Here is a 15,058-nt window from a genome sequence, read left to right on the forward strand (position 1 = left end):
TCTGTGCCGTCATCATCTTGATGAGTCCGAGGGGATCTTTATGAGCATCGAGTGTACTCAAAATCCTACTATCTTTATCCATAGGTGTCATTAGTGCTATAAGCTGAGCAGCCGACTCTCACACAGTAAAAAATGTTCCCCAAGCGCCACTGGCGCCTTTGACAGGTTTATCTTGCAACCTTCTCAACACAATGCTTTGCAAACACAGCAATCAATATGTAATGACTGTACCAATATTCAATATGTTGTGTACATGTCAGCACATGCACGCCAATATGATCTACCATTGTACATTTGTTCTCAGGAGAGCCAGCAGAGGTTTGTTAGGGTCTACTGACATCTACTGCCTCGATGATAAAACGACAGCCACATTTTATATAACTTTGCTGGAACTCACAGACGTGGCGCCCTCCAGTGATAACAACTTTAAGCACACTTGCACACTTGTAGAGGAGGCAGAAGGAGCTCATATTGAGTTCTTTCTCAAGGGCATCTTTGATGTGATGTATTAAAGGAGGGGGAGCTTTTCTTCTTCTCCAGAGAGCCATCCAGAGAGTTACACTGAAACAACAAGCTGATCAGTTGATTGACGGAAGATGAACACTTTGGACAAAAGATGTACCGCTTTAGATTATTTGTGGTGTAAAAGTGCAAAAGAGGATTTGCAGCTTTCCCTTGTTTTATATAACGTTTGTTTTTGGACCCATCATTACAAAACTATTATTCGAGAGAATAATTGGCAGATTAATCAATAACAAAAAACAACTGTTGGTTGCATCTCCAGACGTGACACCGGAAGGAGCCTTGTTTCCGGTGAACAGGAGGTTGGTTGGGCATGGAAGGATAAACTGAAGCGGAAAGTCTCCAGCTGTTTTGCACCTTCTTTCTGAGGGATCATCTGATGTCTTGTTGTTTTCCCCCAAACTGCTGTTCAATAATCTTTACACGCTCCCTCTTGGGATAAATAATGCTTGTCAAGATGACCCCCCCCCCCCCAACGAAAGGCTGTTATCCTACAAGACCGCACTGAACTTGTGTGAAATTTAAACATGTGACAAATCCAGTTGGACATTTTTATTAATTTCAGTTCATGATGACACAAAATGCAAAGTAGCAGGAGCACGGTGTTGTGCCGAGCATACATAATAAGCAATCTCATGTTCTAATGAAAGAGCCTTTTTTTTGTTGGTATGTACACCTCTTGAAGGATTCACATTTGGATCGCGTATACCTTTTGGAAAAAAAACAAATTATAATCTTCACAAAAATATTCTATCCATACATTTTCCAGAAGTGCGACACGAGTTACACAGATAACACGGATAGTTCACAACAAGGTGCTCTCTGAACATGCACAACTAAAGCTCAGCACGTCGGACAGCTTCGACAGGGACACCGGTCCCTTGAGGCGCTGCGTCACAAATAAGGGAGGTTCACACCGGGTAGGGGAAGGCTGCGATCACTGGACTGTGTCCGCGTGCACGTGGTCACTCTTCTGCTGCTCCGTGTACGTTTCTGCAGGGATGGAACATTGAAGCCGTTTGCATGCATTTGTTATATAGAAAGAAAAAGAATAAAAACGTGTTGAGGCTTTCCTAATAATATGGAATAAAAACCAAAAGCTTTCTGAAGAGAAATGCTATTGTGCACTTTTGTTATAGCCCTCATTAGTTTGATCCTGATGATAGTTCAGTGTAAGGCAACTTTCCTTTTAAAGGAAATCAGGGAATGTCATCACAGAATCATCACAGTGATGGGGAATAAGTTATTTTTGTATGCAATCTGAATATCTAAACCATGTCAGACGTCTTGGCCTCTACTGTACACAAAGTTCAGTGGCGGTTAACTTCTAGGTTTGTCGTATCAGACATTAGGAATAAGAATTCAGCGCTGTGAAATTCACGCGCTCACATTTGTAAACCTTTCCTTCGTGGAGTCCCACTCCGAATTTAAAATTCATGATGACAGAATGACCATCATGACACATCTGTATGCTTTACGGTGAGGTATATGTCCCTATGCTACGCTTGGATCTTGACCTTAACTGCATTGCACCGTTTATGAATTACTGTAAATGTCATGATGAACGTGCCCCGTAAGACCGTGAGTAGTGATCACCTGAAACATGAACGTGAAATCAGAAAACAACGTGGGGATGTGTTGATGTTGGTGTGGTGACAAAAGTGTTGATGTTGCTACGCTCCAACATACACGCTTACGTGTAAATACACTGTGACACACTGTTCAATATGGACCGTTATCATGAAATGTAAGTGTGTTTTCATCCTTGTGAAAAGAACTATAATCTCAGGTGGGAGAATATTGCCTTGGGACTCCTGTGATTTATAATATTTTATGCCCCCAAAACCAAGTTCGGCACTGAGAATGTCAAATTTCAAATGTCAGACGTACCGGCACAGTTCACTGTTGAACCTTTCACAACCAATCTTAACGTTTTCAGAACAAATCAACAATCACATTGTTCATTCCAGCCCTCGGAAATCACTGCTGATGGGCGAGGAGCAGTGAAAGATACATGTTGTTTATGAACTTTTCATAATGCCCCATGTTAAAAAAAAACAAATAAAAACAGCACGGGGGAGGTAGGAATTTGAATTCCAAAAATTATGATCATCAAACATTTGGATGTTTCCTTAGCTTTGCATGCTAATTACCAATTGTCTGCACAGCAAAATAATCAAAAGCATTCTGTACACAACCAGAAATCTGGCACGACGTAAACCAGAGGACACGACCACATCCAGCAAGCCCTCGGCCCAGAAGGATATTTACACTGGCGAGAGTTTCTGCTCTGCTAGGCGACCACTTCTTCACGCGGCAGGTTGAGCCTCACCTCCCCTCCTGCTGCTGTGGATGCCGAGTAGACTGCAGTGGCGGAAACAGAAGGAGAGCCATTGGTCTCCATGGTGAAGAGCTTGCAGGGTCCTGGTAGGGCCGCGTCAGGAGCCTCCTTTTCTGGGCTGGAGGCCCGGGACGAGCCGGGGGACGACGTGGGGCTGAGCTGCACGGCTGTAGTATCCTGCAGCGTGTGCTCGCTGATCTCTATTTCAAACGCTGCCCCACCGGCCAGCCCGCCGTGTCCCATCAGCCCCGCGCCCCTGCCGCCCACCTTAGACCTCCGCGAGCTGTGGGGAGGTGGAAGGCGGCTGCACACGCAACAGGCCCCGAAAAAGGAGAAGGCCACCAGTAGAAGGATAGGTCCGATGATGATCGGGGGATTGGCAGAAGGCACCAGCGTGCTGAAGGCGAACGCTCCAACGAGGGTGATGTTGAGTCCAGCCAGCATGATGCATAGGCCGCAGGCACAGCAGAGCGCCGGAGAGGGCAGGCCATGAGGGCGAGACTTCCTCCTCGTCTTCTTCTGGGGCTCTTTTTTAGGTACAGGTGTGCCAGTGTTTCCATCAGTGATGACCATGTCTTCTCCTCCGAGCTCTCTCTCTCTTCCACTGTGTTATCAAATCTCCCCGCGTTTCAGTCCAGACTCTTCCCCATGGCAATGCTTAAATAAATTCACAGCCAGGGAACATCTTTGTCTGTAAATGTAAATGGCAACACATGACATCTGTCACACAGTGAAATAAACTCTGCATAAGCCTGCTCTTATGATCACTGTGGGCATTTTTAGGGGAGTGTACTCCCTGAGAGACTCTGTGTAACGAGCTCTGAACATGCATCACTCTGCCCTGCTACTCCTATAAATTACACATCATCATGATAACAATCTGATAACCTAAAAGCTGAATACACTGGCCACAGGTGAGTGTTAAAGTTGTGTCTTACTGTATAGCTGTGGTTTATATCATAGAGACACCATGAAGCCTGTCTCACATGCAGGGGGAGGACTGCTGCAAATGCTGCACATTTAAATCAACTGCACTATGTTTTAAATATCATGTTGGGCTTGTTTTGCTCAATTCCAATAAAACAACACACACACAACAAGTGCAGAGCACATTGTGTAGCAGGTAAACACAAAAACATGGACATCAATTGGTGAGACCATTAATGGTGAATCTACTGTTGCATTATCGCACCGTATAAATGAGATGCACGCTGGGACTCTTGCACCACCGTATAAAAAAATAATAAAATAATAAATGTTTAAAATAAATGTTTAAAATAATAATAAATAATAAAATGTCAGTATGTAGTTGCAATTTAGTCAGCCCTTTCATTCCAGCATATGCAGTGCAAATGTAAAAAAGGGGTGTGGGGAAATCGGGTATTATTTGTGTAAATCATTTTGTGTATATCAGTGAAACTGCGACTATGAAAGCCTCTCAAACAGTGCGTTTTAATTATGAATAGGCTTTGTTTGGAACACATTAAATACATTCCTGTGAAATGAACCCGTGAAAAAAATAAATCCCCTTACCCTGAATGTCGATGTAGTGCAGGTCTTCCCATTGTTTAACCAGTAGATGTTCACCGAGGGTCCCGGTCTAATTACCGGGTGAAATGACCGAGAGGCTGAAAGCGCGCATCAACACCAAACGAGGGCTTTTCATCCCTCCGTGGCTTCCCGGTGCTGAGGGCACAAGTCATGACAGCCGTTCAATCAGTGGCCACGGACACACGGGAGCATCGCGGTGCGACCTGCTGAGGGCTGTGACACGAGGAGGAGAGGGGAAAGATCTCCTAGATGAGTGAGATGGCATTTCTTCTGAGTTGACACACATCAGACGCAAACACCGCGCGCCGCTCCTGATGTGGACCGAGACGCACGTAGCACCGGCGAGGTCATCCTGCAACGGGAACGGGGGGAGGGAGGGGGGGGGGGGGGGCAATATGTACGCGAGACGTCTCTCCGGTGGTGGGTGTGTCCTCATATCATTATTGTTTTTTTTTTTTTTTTTATTGTTTTATCCATGTGGACCGGTGGATGCGACTCACCCATCCACCCCATGCTCAACCTGGTATGTGCTGTGTTTGTGTGTGTGTGTGTGTGTGTGCAAGCGTGCATGTGCGTGTGCGTGTGGAGGGGGTAGTGAGCTACAGGAAGGCTGTCGCATCTTGCCTGTGTAGCTCACTAGCTCCCCTTTACTTATACTTGTTGCTGATTTTTCTATAAACTCTTTAAGTAGAGGAGTCATAAGTTGTAACTAATGGCTAAATTGAAGGTTAAGAAATCAATTAAATGTGAAGTACAAAAATGTGTACAAATTCAAGTCATTCATTAGAACAAATTCAGGGTTGCCATGGTAACAATCTCATCACCGTTCAGTAAAGAAAAGTCATTAACAAGCCATTAATAAATAAATAGGCCAACCGGTTGGCAGTTATAAATGTCCGTATAGGATGAAATGGGCATGTGTTGCCTAATAGGCCAACAAATTCAGTAATTTATATGTAATTAAATCATTATTAAAGGGTTCAGAAGTTTGAACTGTCTTTCTAATGATTTGGATACTTCAAAATCTCTTTAGATAAAAGAAACAATATTGGGCTTCGGTTTGTGATTTGGGTGAACTGGCCCTTTAAATGTTCTCACTTCTGGTTGTAAGGTTGTTCACACCTTCTGGTTTTCATTCTAGATTTTATTCAGGCGTGTTTTAATTGCTAATCCCTTTAACCCGCTCTGGTTGAGGTGCAATATAGGCGTTTGTTATGTGTCCCTTTGCTCTTAAACCTCACACAGACACAGAGCGATTGTGATTTGAGGCCTAAGACTGCCACCATCTCATCAAGGCCCCGCAGACGACGACACAATTCACCCTTGCAGCCCGCCACAGTGTTTTTGTTGGCGGAGCACAGCATTCTTCCCCATGCAGCAGCCATTCTGTGCTGTCCTGGATATATCAATGCATAATGTTTCACTGCGGGGGTGCAGTTCAGTGTGCGCATGCACAGGGGACGTAGCCGTTTGTGTGTCGGTCTGTCTGCACACGTGTATTCCAATTTGTTTTCCTCGTGAAAAAAAAATACAAGACGGGGAACTCGAGCCGAAATCTTGTACGAGTCCCACCGTCGCATAACGACCGTTACCGCTTCTTAATTGGCGGCTGAGAACATTCTGAGATGGCGAGATGAGCGGCGCACAAGTGGGACTACTGGGTTTAATTTGTTCCACTCATTGGCAGGAAGTTTGGAGATACTTCTCGAAACAATCACAACAGGGATCTTCGGAGGTGTTTATTAGTACACATCATCATCCCCACAAACAAGCAAGTTCAGACACAATCCCACAGAAATGGATGACATCATGGCAGGTCTGGATCAGAAGGTGGCTGCTTCAGTTTCCGTCTAGGTAAGATGTCTGGTATGTCTGAAGATGTCCTGCAACACACCAGAGCACGACTCACATACGGGGTGTTGTATTGTGTACTCAAACACCTCGAGGCAAAACTAGAAGATTAGACTATCAGAGTATTTGTCTGTCTGTGTTATGTCTTCCCTCCGGTTTGTGACAGCCTATCTTATGTTCTTTCCCCCCCAAATCATCTAAAAATGTAACAGATAGTTGAAAATAATTAAATGAACGTGACATAAAATAAATAAAGCATTTTACATGATTGTCCCACACAGTTAGTTGACTCTTTGGATCCTGAAGCTGAAGTAACCAGTAAGAAAACTAACATTGGCATTGCTTCATCTTCTTACTTGTGTCGAGGTAAACTCATCACCTTCTCTTTTAAACTATACGGCAAAAGAAATTGTTCCCGGACATATCATAAAAAAGAGCAACATCGAATACAATTATGAAGCCATCAAATCAATCAATCTCATGCCTCGCATGTGACCGCCTCAAACCCAAAATTGACTCTGAGAGATGGAAGCAAGCGCACACATCTAAACAGTGTATAGATCCCTGCACGACTTTGACGTTTCCGTCTGGCGGGGGTTTCATGAATCTCATTACAGGGAACTAAAAGCATGACCACATTCCTGCTGAACATTATCCTAGAAATATCTCTGTCACTCTAGTATGTTAAAGTGATTGTTCCGCTTCATGAGGGCAGTTGAGCGTTGACACTCAGCTTTATGGGCCAGAAAATGTGTCACTAAAAGTCTTTGTTTGTTTCAGTTCATTCATTTCGGGGCATTTATATGTGGAATGGTGATGCATGCATATCCAAAACAATCCCGCAGTATTGGCGGAGCGATGACATTCTAATGTGGAAGAAAATCGGTGGTGAATGCAGTGATTAGATTCTGGTGAGGTTGATGATGTGAGGAAGAAGAACTCCTCAGTTAGGGTGACATCATGTTCTTTAATGCTAGAAGATGACCGTGGTAGAGACCTCAAATGGGATGTGAACCCGAGCCTCTGGCGTCTAAGTCCATTGTAACACAGATCTACCCGGCCTTCCTGCTCGTCATTACCTTTCTTTCACGTTATCAATGTCAACCCGCTTAATGCTATCCCTAATCCACATTAATAACATATGCAAAGAAAATTCGTCCACATACCCCTCATCTGGGTTGGTCTCAGCCGTCGGCCCGCCCTCCAAAAAGGTTCCCATTCGACTCTTAGAGCGCTCCAGATTGAGCTGACTCTGGGTCCCTGTTGAGAGCACGGGAGTCAATTACAAAGTACATTTTTATTTATTCATGACTCTTTCCATATAGAGCATGTCTAGACCGTACTCTTTAATTTACAGAGACCTCAGGAGGTCTCTCCATGGAGAGCAGATCAACACGCTGAAAACATGCAATGCAACATATTCATCTTTCAGTCTGACAGCTGAATCGTGTAATGAAGGCTGGCAGGTGAGAGAAAACATAATCTCTCAATCTATTAATCAATCTAAATGTCTTCGCCACATAAAACCAGATCAAACAAACAGCAGTCATACGAGCATGCATAAGCCGCTGTAGCTTATAAAAGATCTCATAGGACTGTATGGGTGCAGTTATAACAGAGATGATAAAAATGAAGGGAGAAATTGCCATCTCACAGTTTATTGCTAATAACTCCGGACCAACTTTTTTTCTTTTTCACCAGTGTAATTTAACGGTTTGAAAATATGAATACCTGTGTTTTCTAAAGTACAAACAGTAAATCTGTTTATTACATGTTCTACATGATATTCAGGGTATTAATTCAAGAGTTATTCATGTTGGATTGTAAATGGTGGTGCCTAAAGAATAAAATAAAATAATATTAAGAATGATGTATTTTGTGACGTAAAAAATCATGGGGAGACACTTTAAATGTTTGCACTTACACAAGACAAATGACGTAGGTCTTCATTTCAAGCTGTTATACTTTTTGTTATATGTTGTCCTGGATTTTCTAATGCAGTAACATTCATAAAGAAGGCAGCACAGTGAATCTTTTCTGTCACATCTTTCCTTAATCTCATAATGTTTCCCATCTAGGTCAATAAAAAGTGGTTATGAAAGAAGAAAGCATGTCGTTCTCTCTCTCTTTCTCTCTCTCTCCCTCTCTCACACACACTCTCTTTTTTTGTATTACTGTTCAACTGCACCCCATGCGATATTAGTAAGATGATTGATGCTCTGCAATAACCACCGAGAGCCAACACCTTTCTCGTTGGTGTTAATCAGCTCTGCAGCGTGCAGACGTGCAGGTGTCAGATTTGCTCTCAATGCATACTGGACACAAACGTGGCAGCTCGCTACCGAGGAGCAAACATGTCGTTGAAAGTTATTCGCATGCGGTTGGCTGCAAAGGCTCCACACGTACTCACCTTCTCTTCTCAGCGTCTCCACCGGTTGATCGGGAGCAGGATTGGCAGCCGCGGGGTGCACTCTGAAGTTCCCTGGGTTGTTAAGACAAGAGACAAAACAATGTGTGGCTTTAAAATATCTTTTAAAAAAGTCTTTCAATCGAATGTTCAAATCAAACGACGTACCAAAGGATGGAAGTATGTGGTTGGTGTTCAGCCAGGCTTTTGTGAAGGGGTAGATGAAGATGAGCAGGCCTGTGAAGCAGACAGCGTAACTCAATTGATGAATCACACACAAACGCTGTCATCCACTGTTGGTAGGCTACGACAAATGAGAAGCACGAGAACAGATTCGCTGCTATCGTGTGAGTATTTGTCACAATCGCAACAAGAAAAAGGATAATCAAATGTCATTTTCTGGACAGAAACCAAACCAGGAGTGGAGGAACATGTTGTGTATCCCGCAGGCCCAAAGGGAAATCTCATTATAAAGGGATATCTGATTTAATTGCATGTGAGGCACACATTTGTAGTGCACCAGATACAGCGCGTGATGTTTCGTCCCCGTTCGGCTCCACGGCTTCGGCTTGTGTGCCTCTCCGTGGCTCTCGGCTCCAATTCAACAGTTATTGATTTTCCCCTTATAAGCCACAAGAGTTGACATTAAACCCTGGCTGGTCCCGAGGGCGGCTGTGACGAGCACGCATGTGCTTAAAATGTCACCAAACTGCAGAAGGAGTGAAAGGAATCTGTCGAGAACACTCCGTTCACACTCATTAGTCAGCCTATGTGTCAGAGGAGGCATCAAGGCGCATCAGCCCCAAAACACATAATTAGATGCTTCTTGGTCTGCGAATGTCTCCGGCAAGCTGCTGGGCTCAGTTCTGAATTTGCCAAAAGTCTTGTGCACATTAAAACACAAATGAATTATTAACAAGCTGATCAAATCAACGGTGGTTCCCCATTAACTATGCATGCTGATGTTGTCGTCCTCGGATCGAAAGCCTGCATGCCTTTTGCTCTTTCCCCTTCTCGCTCCTTCGTCTCGGGCTTCCAGTTACACGGTTGTATCGAGTGATCACAGGGTGTCTTTTTCAAGAGCGGTAGAGGGGGAGACGTCCCAGGCCATAGAACTATCACTAACTTGACATTAAATATATTTAAAAAACCGAAACAAGTATTCCTCAGCTTGCCCGTTGGATATGAATGTGTCCTCCTCGAGCCAGACAACACTCTGAGGAGAACGTACGTTATACGGGATCGTTTTTTGGGGTCTCACAGATCCCACTGGTGTATATAGAGAGATAACGATCATTGTATACCATCTTTCCGCGCTCTGACCATATTAAAACACAATGTCGTGAAAGGTCCCCATGTGGCACTTTTGACGCAACCTAAACTAGCATATTCAATGAAGGTGATACAACATTAGTACACCAAGTAAGGACATGTTTTTCTTATGGGGGTAGGCATGGACAATTATGTATTCCAATAAATCATTCGTCAAACAAAATGTAGAGTAGGTTTTCCTACATCGTGAGGTAACTTAACCTCTTAAATCCACCTGCCCACTGGTGGGTTAGGGGTGAATGGTTGGTTTTGCATGATGGTATTAGGGTGAGGATTATTAGTATTTAACCAGGTGTCACAGAGGGGGTGGGGTCTCTGATACTACAAACAGAAGTATGTGAAAAGGTTAAAATTATATATACGTAAAAGCTATTTTCTTAAAAATTAACAAAAGTCATAAAGTACCAAAGTGATACAATAATGTTATGTACAGTATGTTTTTGTTAATCAGTTTACACAAACAAATCGTCCATCAATGTCTGATGACACAACTCCATTAAAGATAACCACTGACCTAATAATGACTAAATACCTTTCCTAAAACGGGGTGTGTAGTCCCTAAAAACTTCAGCACACACTCACCGAGGCCTCCCGCTCCCAGGAAGATCCCTCCGACAGCATGAGCGTCACACTCCGTGGATACCCCAATGATGATGCAGCCCGCCACAATGCAGAGCAAGGCTGATCCCACCCGTAGCCCATGGTACTCCCCAACACTGACGGGGTTCATTCAGCAGGTGGAGGCCCCGCCACCTGCCCCTCACACACATACACACACACACACACAGTGAAGAGTCTCGATACGATTTGCTCTGCTTCAGGCCCTCGCTGCCACTTGCACTTTCACTGATGTCTGCACGAGCCTCTGCCCTCCCTCACTTTTACTCTCTCGGACACAGAAACACCTTCTCTGGCAGAGCCTCCATCTCCGTTCCTCCAAGCTCAAGAACGTCTCATGCATCTTTAAAGAAGGAGCTCTGGTTTCCATTGCCACGGGAAATTAGAAAAGCGCGGGCCAAGAAGTAAGGCTCAGTGGCGTGAGAACAAGGGCATGGCGGCAAGGAGGCAGAGCGAGAGAAGAGGAGATGGAGAGAGAAGGAAAAGGGCGACGGTTAGAGTCGGAGTTAGAGTATGTGCTACTTGTGTGATTTGTCTGTGAGCTTGAAGGGAATGTGTAATGAAAGGTTCAGCTACAGTGGGGGCCCGAGGCCATCCACAAAGGCCTGCAGTTGCCATAGGAATAGCATATCCATGGCAACAGAGGGAGAAGGAGGGTAAGCAGGATTAACGCTGGTGAATAGGATAACAAATGAACTTAGTGGGGAGAAAGATAAACACGTTTCCTGTTTGGCAACTCTATGTCAAGTCTATATGTCTACATCCATTATCAGTCAATGCAGGTGATGTGATGTGATATGTGTGTGTGTGTGTGTGTGTGTGTGTACCCATAACTGTGTCACTCTTTAAGCGACTTGTCAAAGGTTATATCTTTATGTGTCAACACTTGAAGAAAAGTGTTTTAAGTTAAATATTTTCATTACATAATGATATAATGACTTTGCAACCAAACCAGATCTATCATATCATTCAAAATTATTTTTGATAAACTAAAAGTTACAATAATAATTAACTTGAAAAACTCATACAACTCATACAACATACAATACCTTTACTATCAAGAACCCCTTTTCTCCCCACATTTGACTATTGTCAGAGAACAATAACATAATTTGAGCATTATAAACTAGATGTAATATTACAAGACAAATTTAGAAGTTGCAATTGTGTAGATACAGTAACGTTTTTCATAAATCATTGATGAAGAAGAAAATTAAGAAAATGCGTTGGCCGGGAATCGAACCCGGGTCAACTGCTTGGAAGGCAGCTATGCTAACCACTATACCACCAACGCGTCACACTTTCCAACATAGTGCTGGAGATTCAGATATTTACGGATGCTCACGTAACCCCACCAGGCTTAGAACCAAAGCGCAAAGTTCTGCACCCAATCCTGCTTTAGAGAGAGGTTAGGACCTCCGACCTCAAAAGCATACAGACATCCACAAATATGGAGGACTGCAAATGAATTAAATATAAAGTAATACATAAATGCTAATAGATGTAGAAATATATAGAGGAATAAATATATGTATAATGACACATGGCACATCTCTACGTACCATGAAGCTGAGAGGCAACGTTTGTGGCATTATCAATAAATATATAACTCTTGTGTTTTACCAGCCTTTCTGAAAGGTGTTTTAACTCTTTGCTCTCGGGAGAGTTTCCCATCCGAAAGGTTAAACAAGTTTTCCTTTTTTTCTTGTCTTTTCCTTCTTATGATCATTTTATATTCAAGACTCCAGAAACAGAGTATGGGAACCGGTGTGTATGAGGAACATTGATTTAGGATTATGTCATCCAGTAAGGAAACACAAAATAACCTGGCCAGTACGGGGATCGAACCCGCGACCTTGGCGTTATTAGCACCACGCTCTAACCAGCTGAGCTAACCGGCCTACAACTTAAGGTGATGACATTATAATATCATAACAAATTTTCCTTGTATAAAAGATAATGTATATATGTCTGCGAAATGGCTATAGGTTTTAGTTCATGTGTACACACAGTCGGTCTCACTAAATCTATTTCTATAATAATCTTTATGGAGGACATTCAGGATACCTTAGACCTCGTGGCGCAACGGTAGCGCGTCTGACTCCAGATCAGAAGGTTGCGTGTTCAAATCACGTCGGGGTCAGTATTTTTGAAATCGTACGAAACAAATGCAATACATAAAACAAATGCTGAAATCAATAAATAAAAGAAAACGATTATTAATAAATGCTAAAATGAATATGGAATTAAATAAACATTTGCATAGATAGATCTTCTTTAATAGATGTTCTCTGGTAATATGTAAGGATTTTCCAGTTGTATTACCAGAATCAGAATCTGCTTTATTGGCCATGTGCACATACATGGAATTTGACTCTGGTTACACGTACGCTCTCGTCATACTTACATATTTAAATTACAAACCAGAGGGGAGGAGTTTGAGCAGCTTGTGTCCAGGGTGTGAAGGTCTGCAGTGATCTTTCCAGCCCGCTTCCTGACTCTGGAGGTGTACAAGTCCAGGATGGAGGGCAGGCTGGAACCAATAGTTCTCTCTGCAGACCTGACTATCCGTTGTAGTCTGTCTCGGTCCTGTTTGGTGGCCGATCCGAACCACACAGTGATGGAAGAACAGAGAACAGACTGGATGATGGCGGAGTAGAACACGATCAGCAGCTCCTGAGCCAAGTTGTACTTCCTGAGCTGGCGCAGGAAGTACAACTTCTGCTGGGCCTTTTTCCGGATGGTGTTGATGTTGTAGGCCCACTTCAGGTCCTGGGAGATTGTGGATCCCAGAAACCTGAAGGTCTCCACCGCAGACACAGTGCTGTTGAGTATGGTGAGGGGGGGTAGTGTTGGGGGGCTCCTCCTAAAGTCCACTGTCATCTCCACAGTGTTGGGCTTGTTCAGCTCCAGGTTGTTCTGACAACACCAGAGTACCAGCTGTTCAACCTCCCGTCTGTACGCAGACTCATCACCGTTCCTGATGAGGCCGATGACCGTTGTGTCGTCTGCAAACTTCAGGAGTTTAACAGACGGGTCCTCTGAGGTGCAGTCGTTGGTGTAGAGGGTGAAGAGCAATGGGGAGAGCACACATCCCTGGGGGGCGCCAGTGCTGATAGACCGGATGCTGGATGTGATTTTTCCCAGCCTTGCCTGCTGCGTCCTGTCTGTCAGGAAGTTAGTGATCCACTGACAGGTGGAGGTGGGCATGCTGAGCTGGGAGAGTTTATGCTGAACGTAATGCTGAATTACGCAAGTGTTGTAGCCAAATTAAGTTCATTAAAAATAAATGTGCTATTGATTTCATTTTCATTTTGGAACTGAACTACTAAACTAAAAGAACTCACTTGAAATGTATCTAGTTGAAGGACACTGACAGTTTCACACTAAAGACTGCAGAACAAAATTAGATTCAAAATGAGTATCTACTTACAGCAAAAAAATAATAAACATACCAAAATCCAGGGCTCGTCCGGGATTTGAACCCGGGACCTCTCGCACCCTAAGCGAGAATCATACCCCTAGACCAACGAGCCATGCGAGCTTTACATTGCGGCGTGGTTTTAGACGACCAAATGAACACCGGACGTTGTTGTGCCTAAGGCGAATTTCAAGACGGCGGATATGATTGTTTTAGTGAGCACGACATCAAAGCTGCCTGTTTTACTTTCAGAAAATACATTATACTGCGTCAAAAAGAAAGATTTAATAAAATATTTGTTTTGGAATGATTGAATTGAGCTGAATTGGATCTCACTAGAGACAAACAATATAGAGTTAGCTTCACTGCAACAACCAACGTTCGAGTTCCTACAAAATAGTTTTATCCACATCAGTATTAATATATATATTAATATATTGTATAGTATTGTGTAGCTAAGTGTTCAGTTAACATTTGGGGTTGGGCTCTCTAAAACGTGTTACCTTGAACATAATTTTGAAAATATCTGCACATTTTTATCAATGTTTTTTTCTCAAGGCTACTGCCACATATCTAGAACAAAGTCCCTGAAAACTCCTTTAAATACGGATTGAAGACTTATCTGTTTGCTGTTGCCATTCAAGGATATTAATTAATTTCTGCATTTCACTACTACATTTCATTTCTTAAACTGCACTGCAACTTGTATTCTATTTTTAGCTTTTTAATATTTTACTGACTTTTATTTGTTCAAATCTCGTTGCCCACATATTCTATTTCCATCTGCAGATATCTGTGTATCTTAATTACTTTGGTCCATATACACATGGAGGCAGAAGGTCAAGGAGGTGACAAAACTTCGCTGTGCCCACAATAATTAAAGCACAAGTTTACCCGAATCGATACACATGTGAAAGCAATTCTGCTATAGACTTAGGTCCTTCTACCTCATTAACATCCAGACACAGAAATACATAAATAAAAAATGTAGGTGAAATTTAGAAATAAATTCAAG

The 15,058-nt window shown here is 43.1% G+C and overlaps 1 protein-coding gene and 4 non-coding genes across 5 annotated transcripts; 1 reads left to right on the plus strand and 4 right to left on the minus strand.

The window, feature by feature from the left end:
• Positions 1-1,060: 1,060 nt before the first annotated feature.
• LOC117747083 (transmembrane protein 275) lies at positions 1,061-4,779 on the minus strand. The gene is made up of 2 exons (XM_034556486.1): positions 4,397-4,779; positions 1,061-3,554 (listed from the first exon to the last, which is right to left on the minus strand). The coding sequence occupies exon 2, from the start codon at positions 3,434-3,436 to the stop codon at positions 2,816-2,818; it is 621 nt and encodes a 206-aa protein (XP_034412377.1). The 5' UTR covers positions 3,437-3,554; positions 4,397-4,779; the 3' UTR covers positions 1,061-2,815.
• A 7,065-nt stretch (positions 4,780-11,844) lies between these two features.
• Positions 11,845-11,916, minus strand: trnag-ucc. Its single transcript has one exon. It is a non-coding gene; the product is annotated as a tRNA-Gly (tRNA).
• A 533-nt stretch (positions 11,917-12,449) lies between these two features.
• On the minus strand, positions 12,450-12,523 carry trnai-aau. Its single transcript has one exon. It is a non-coding gene; the product is annotated as a tRNA-Ile (tRNA).
• A 170-nt stretch (positions 12,524-12,693) lies between these two features.
• trnaw-cca lies at positions 12,694-12,765 on the plus strand. Its single transcript has one exon. It is a non-coding gene; the product is annotated as a tRNA-Trp (tRNA).
• A 1,321-nt stretch (positions 12,766-14,086) lies between these two features.
• Positions 14,087-14,158, minus strand: trnap-agg. Its single transcript has one exon. It is a non-coding gene; the product is annotated as a tRNA-Pro (tRNA).
• Positions 14,159-15,058: the final 900 nt, after the last annotated feature.

Source organism: Cyclopterus lumpus, chromosome 17, assembly GCF_009769545.1.
Source record: "Cyclopterus lumpus isolate fCycLum1 chromosome 17, fCycLum1.pri, whole genome shotgun sequence".
Classification (NCBI taxonomy): domain Eukaryota; kingdom Metazoa; phylum Chordata; class Actinopteri; order Perciformes; family Cyclopteridae; genus Cyclopterus; species Cyclopterus lumpus.

Excerpts from the sequence above, each read along its gene's own strand:
- LOC117747083 (XM_034556486.1), bottom strand. The coding sequence starts at position 3,436 with ATGGTCATCACTGATGGAAACACTGGCACACCTGTACCTAAAAAAGAG.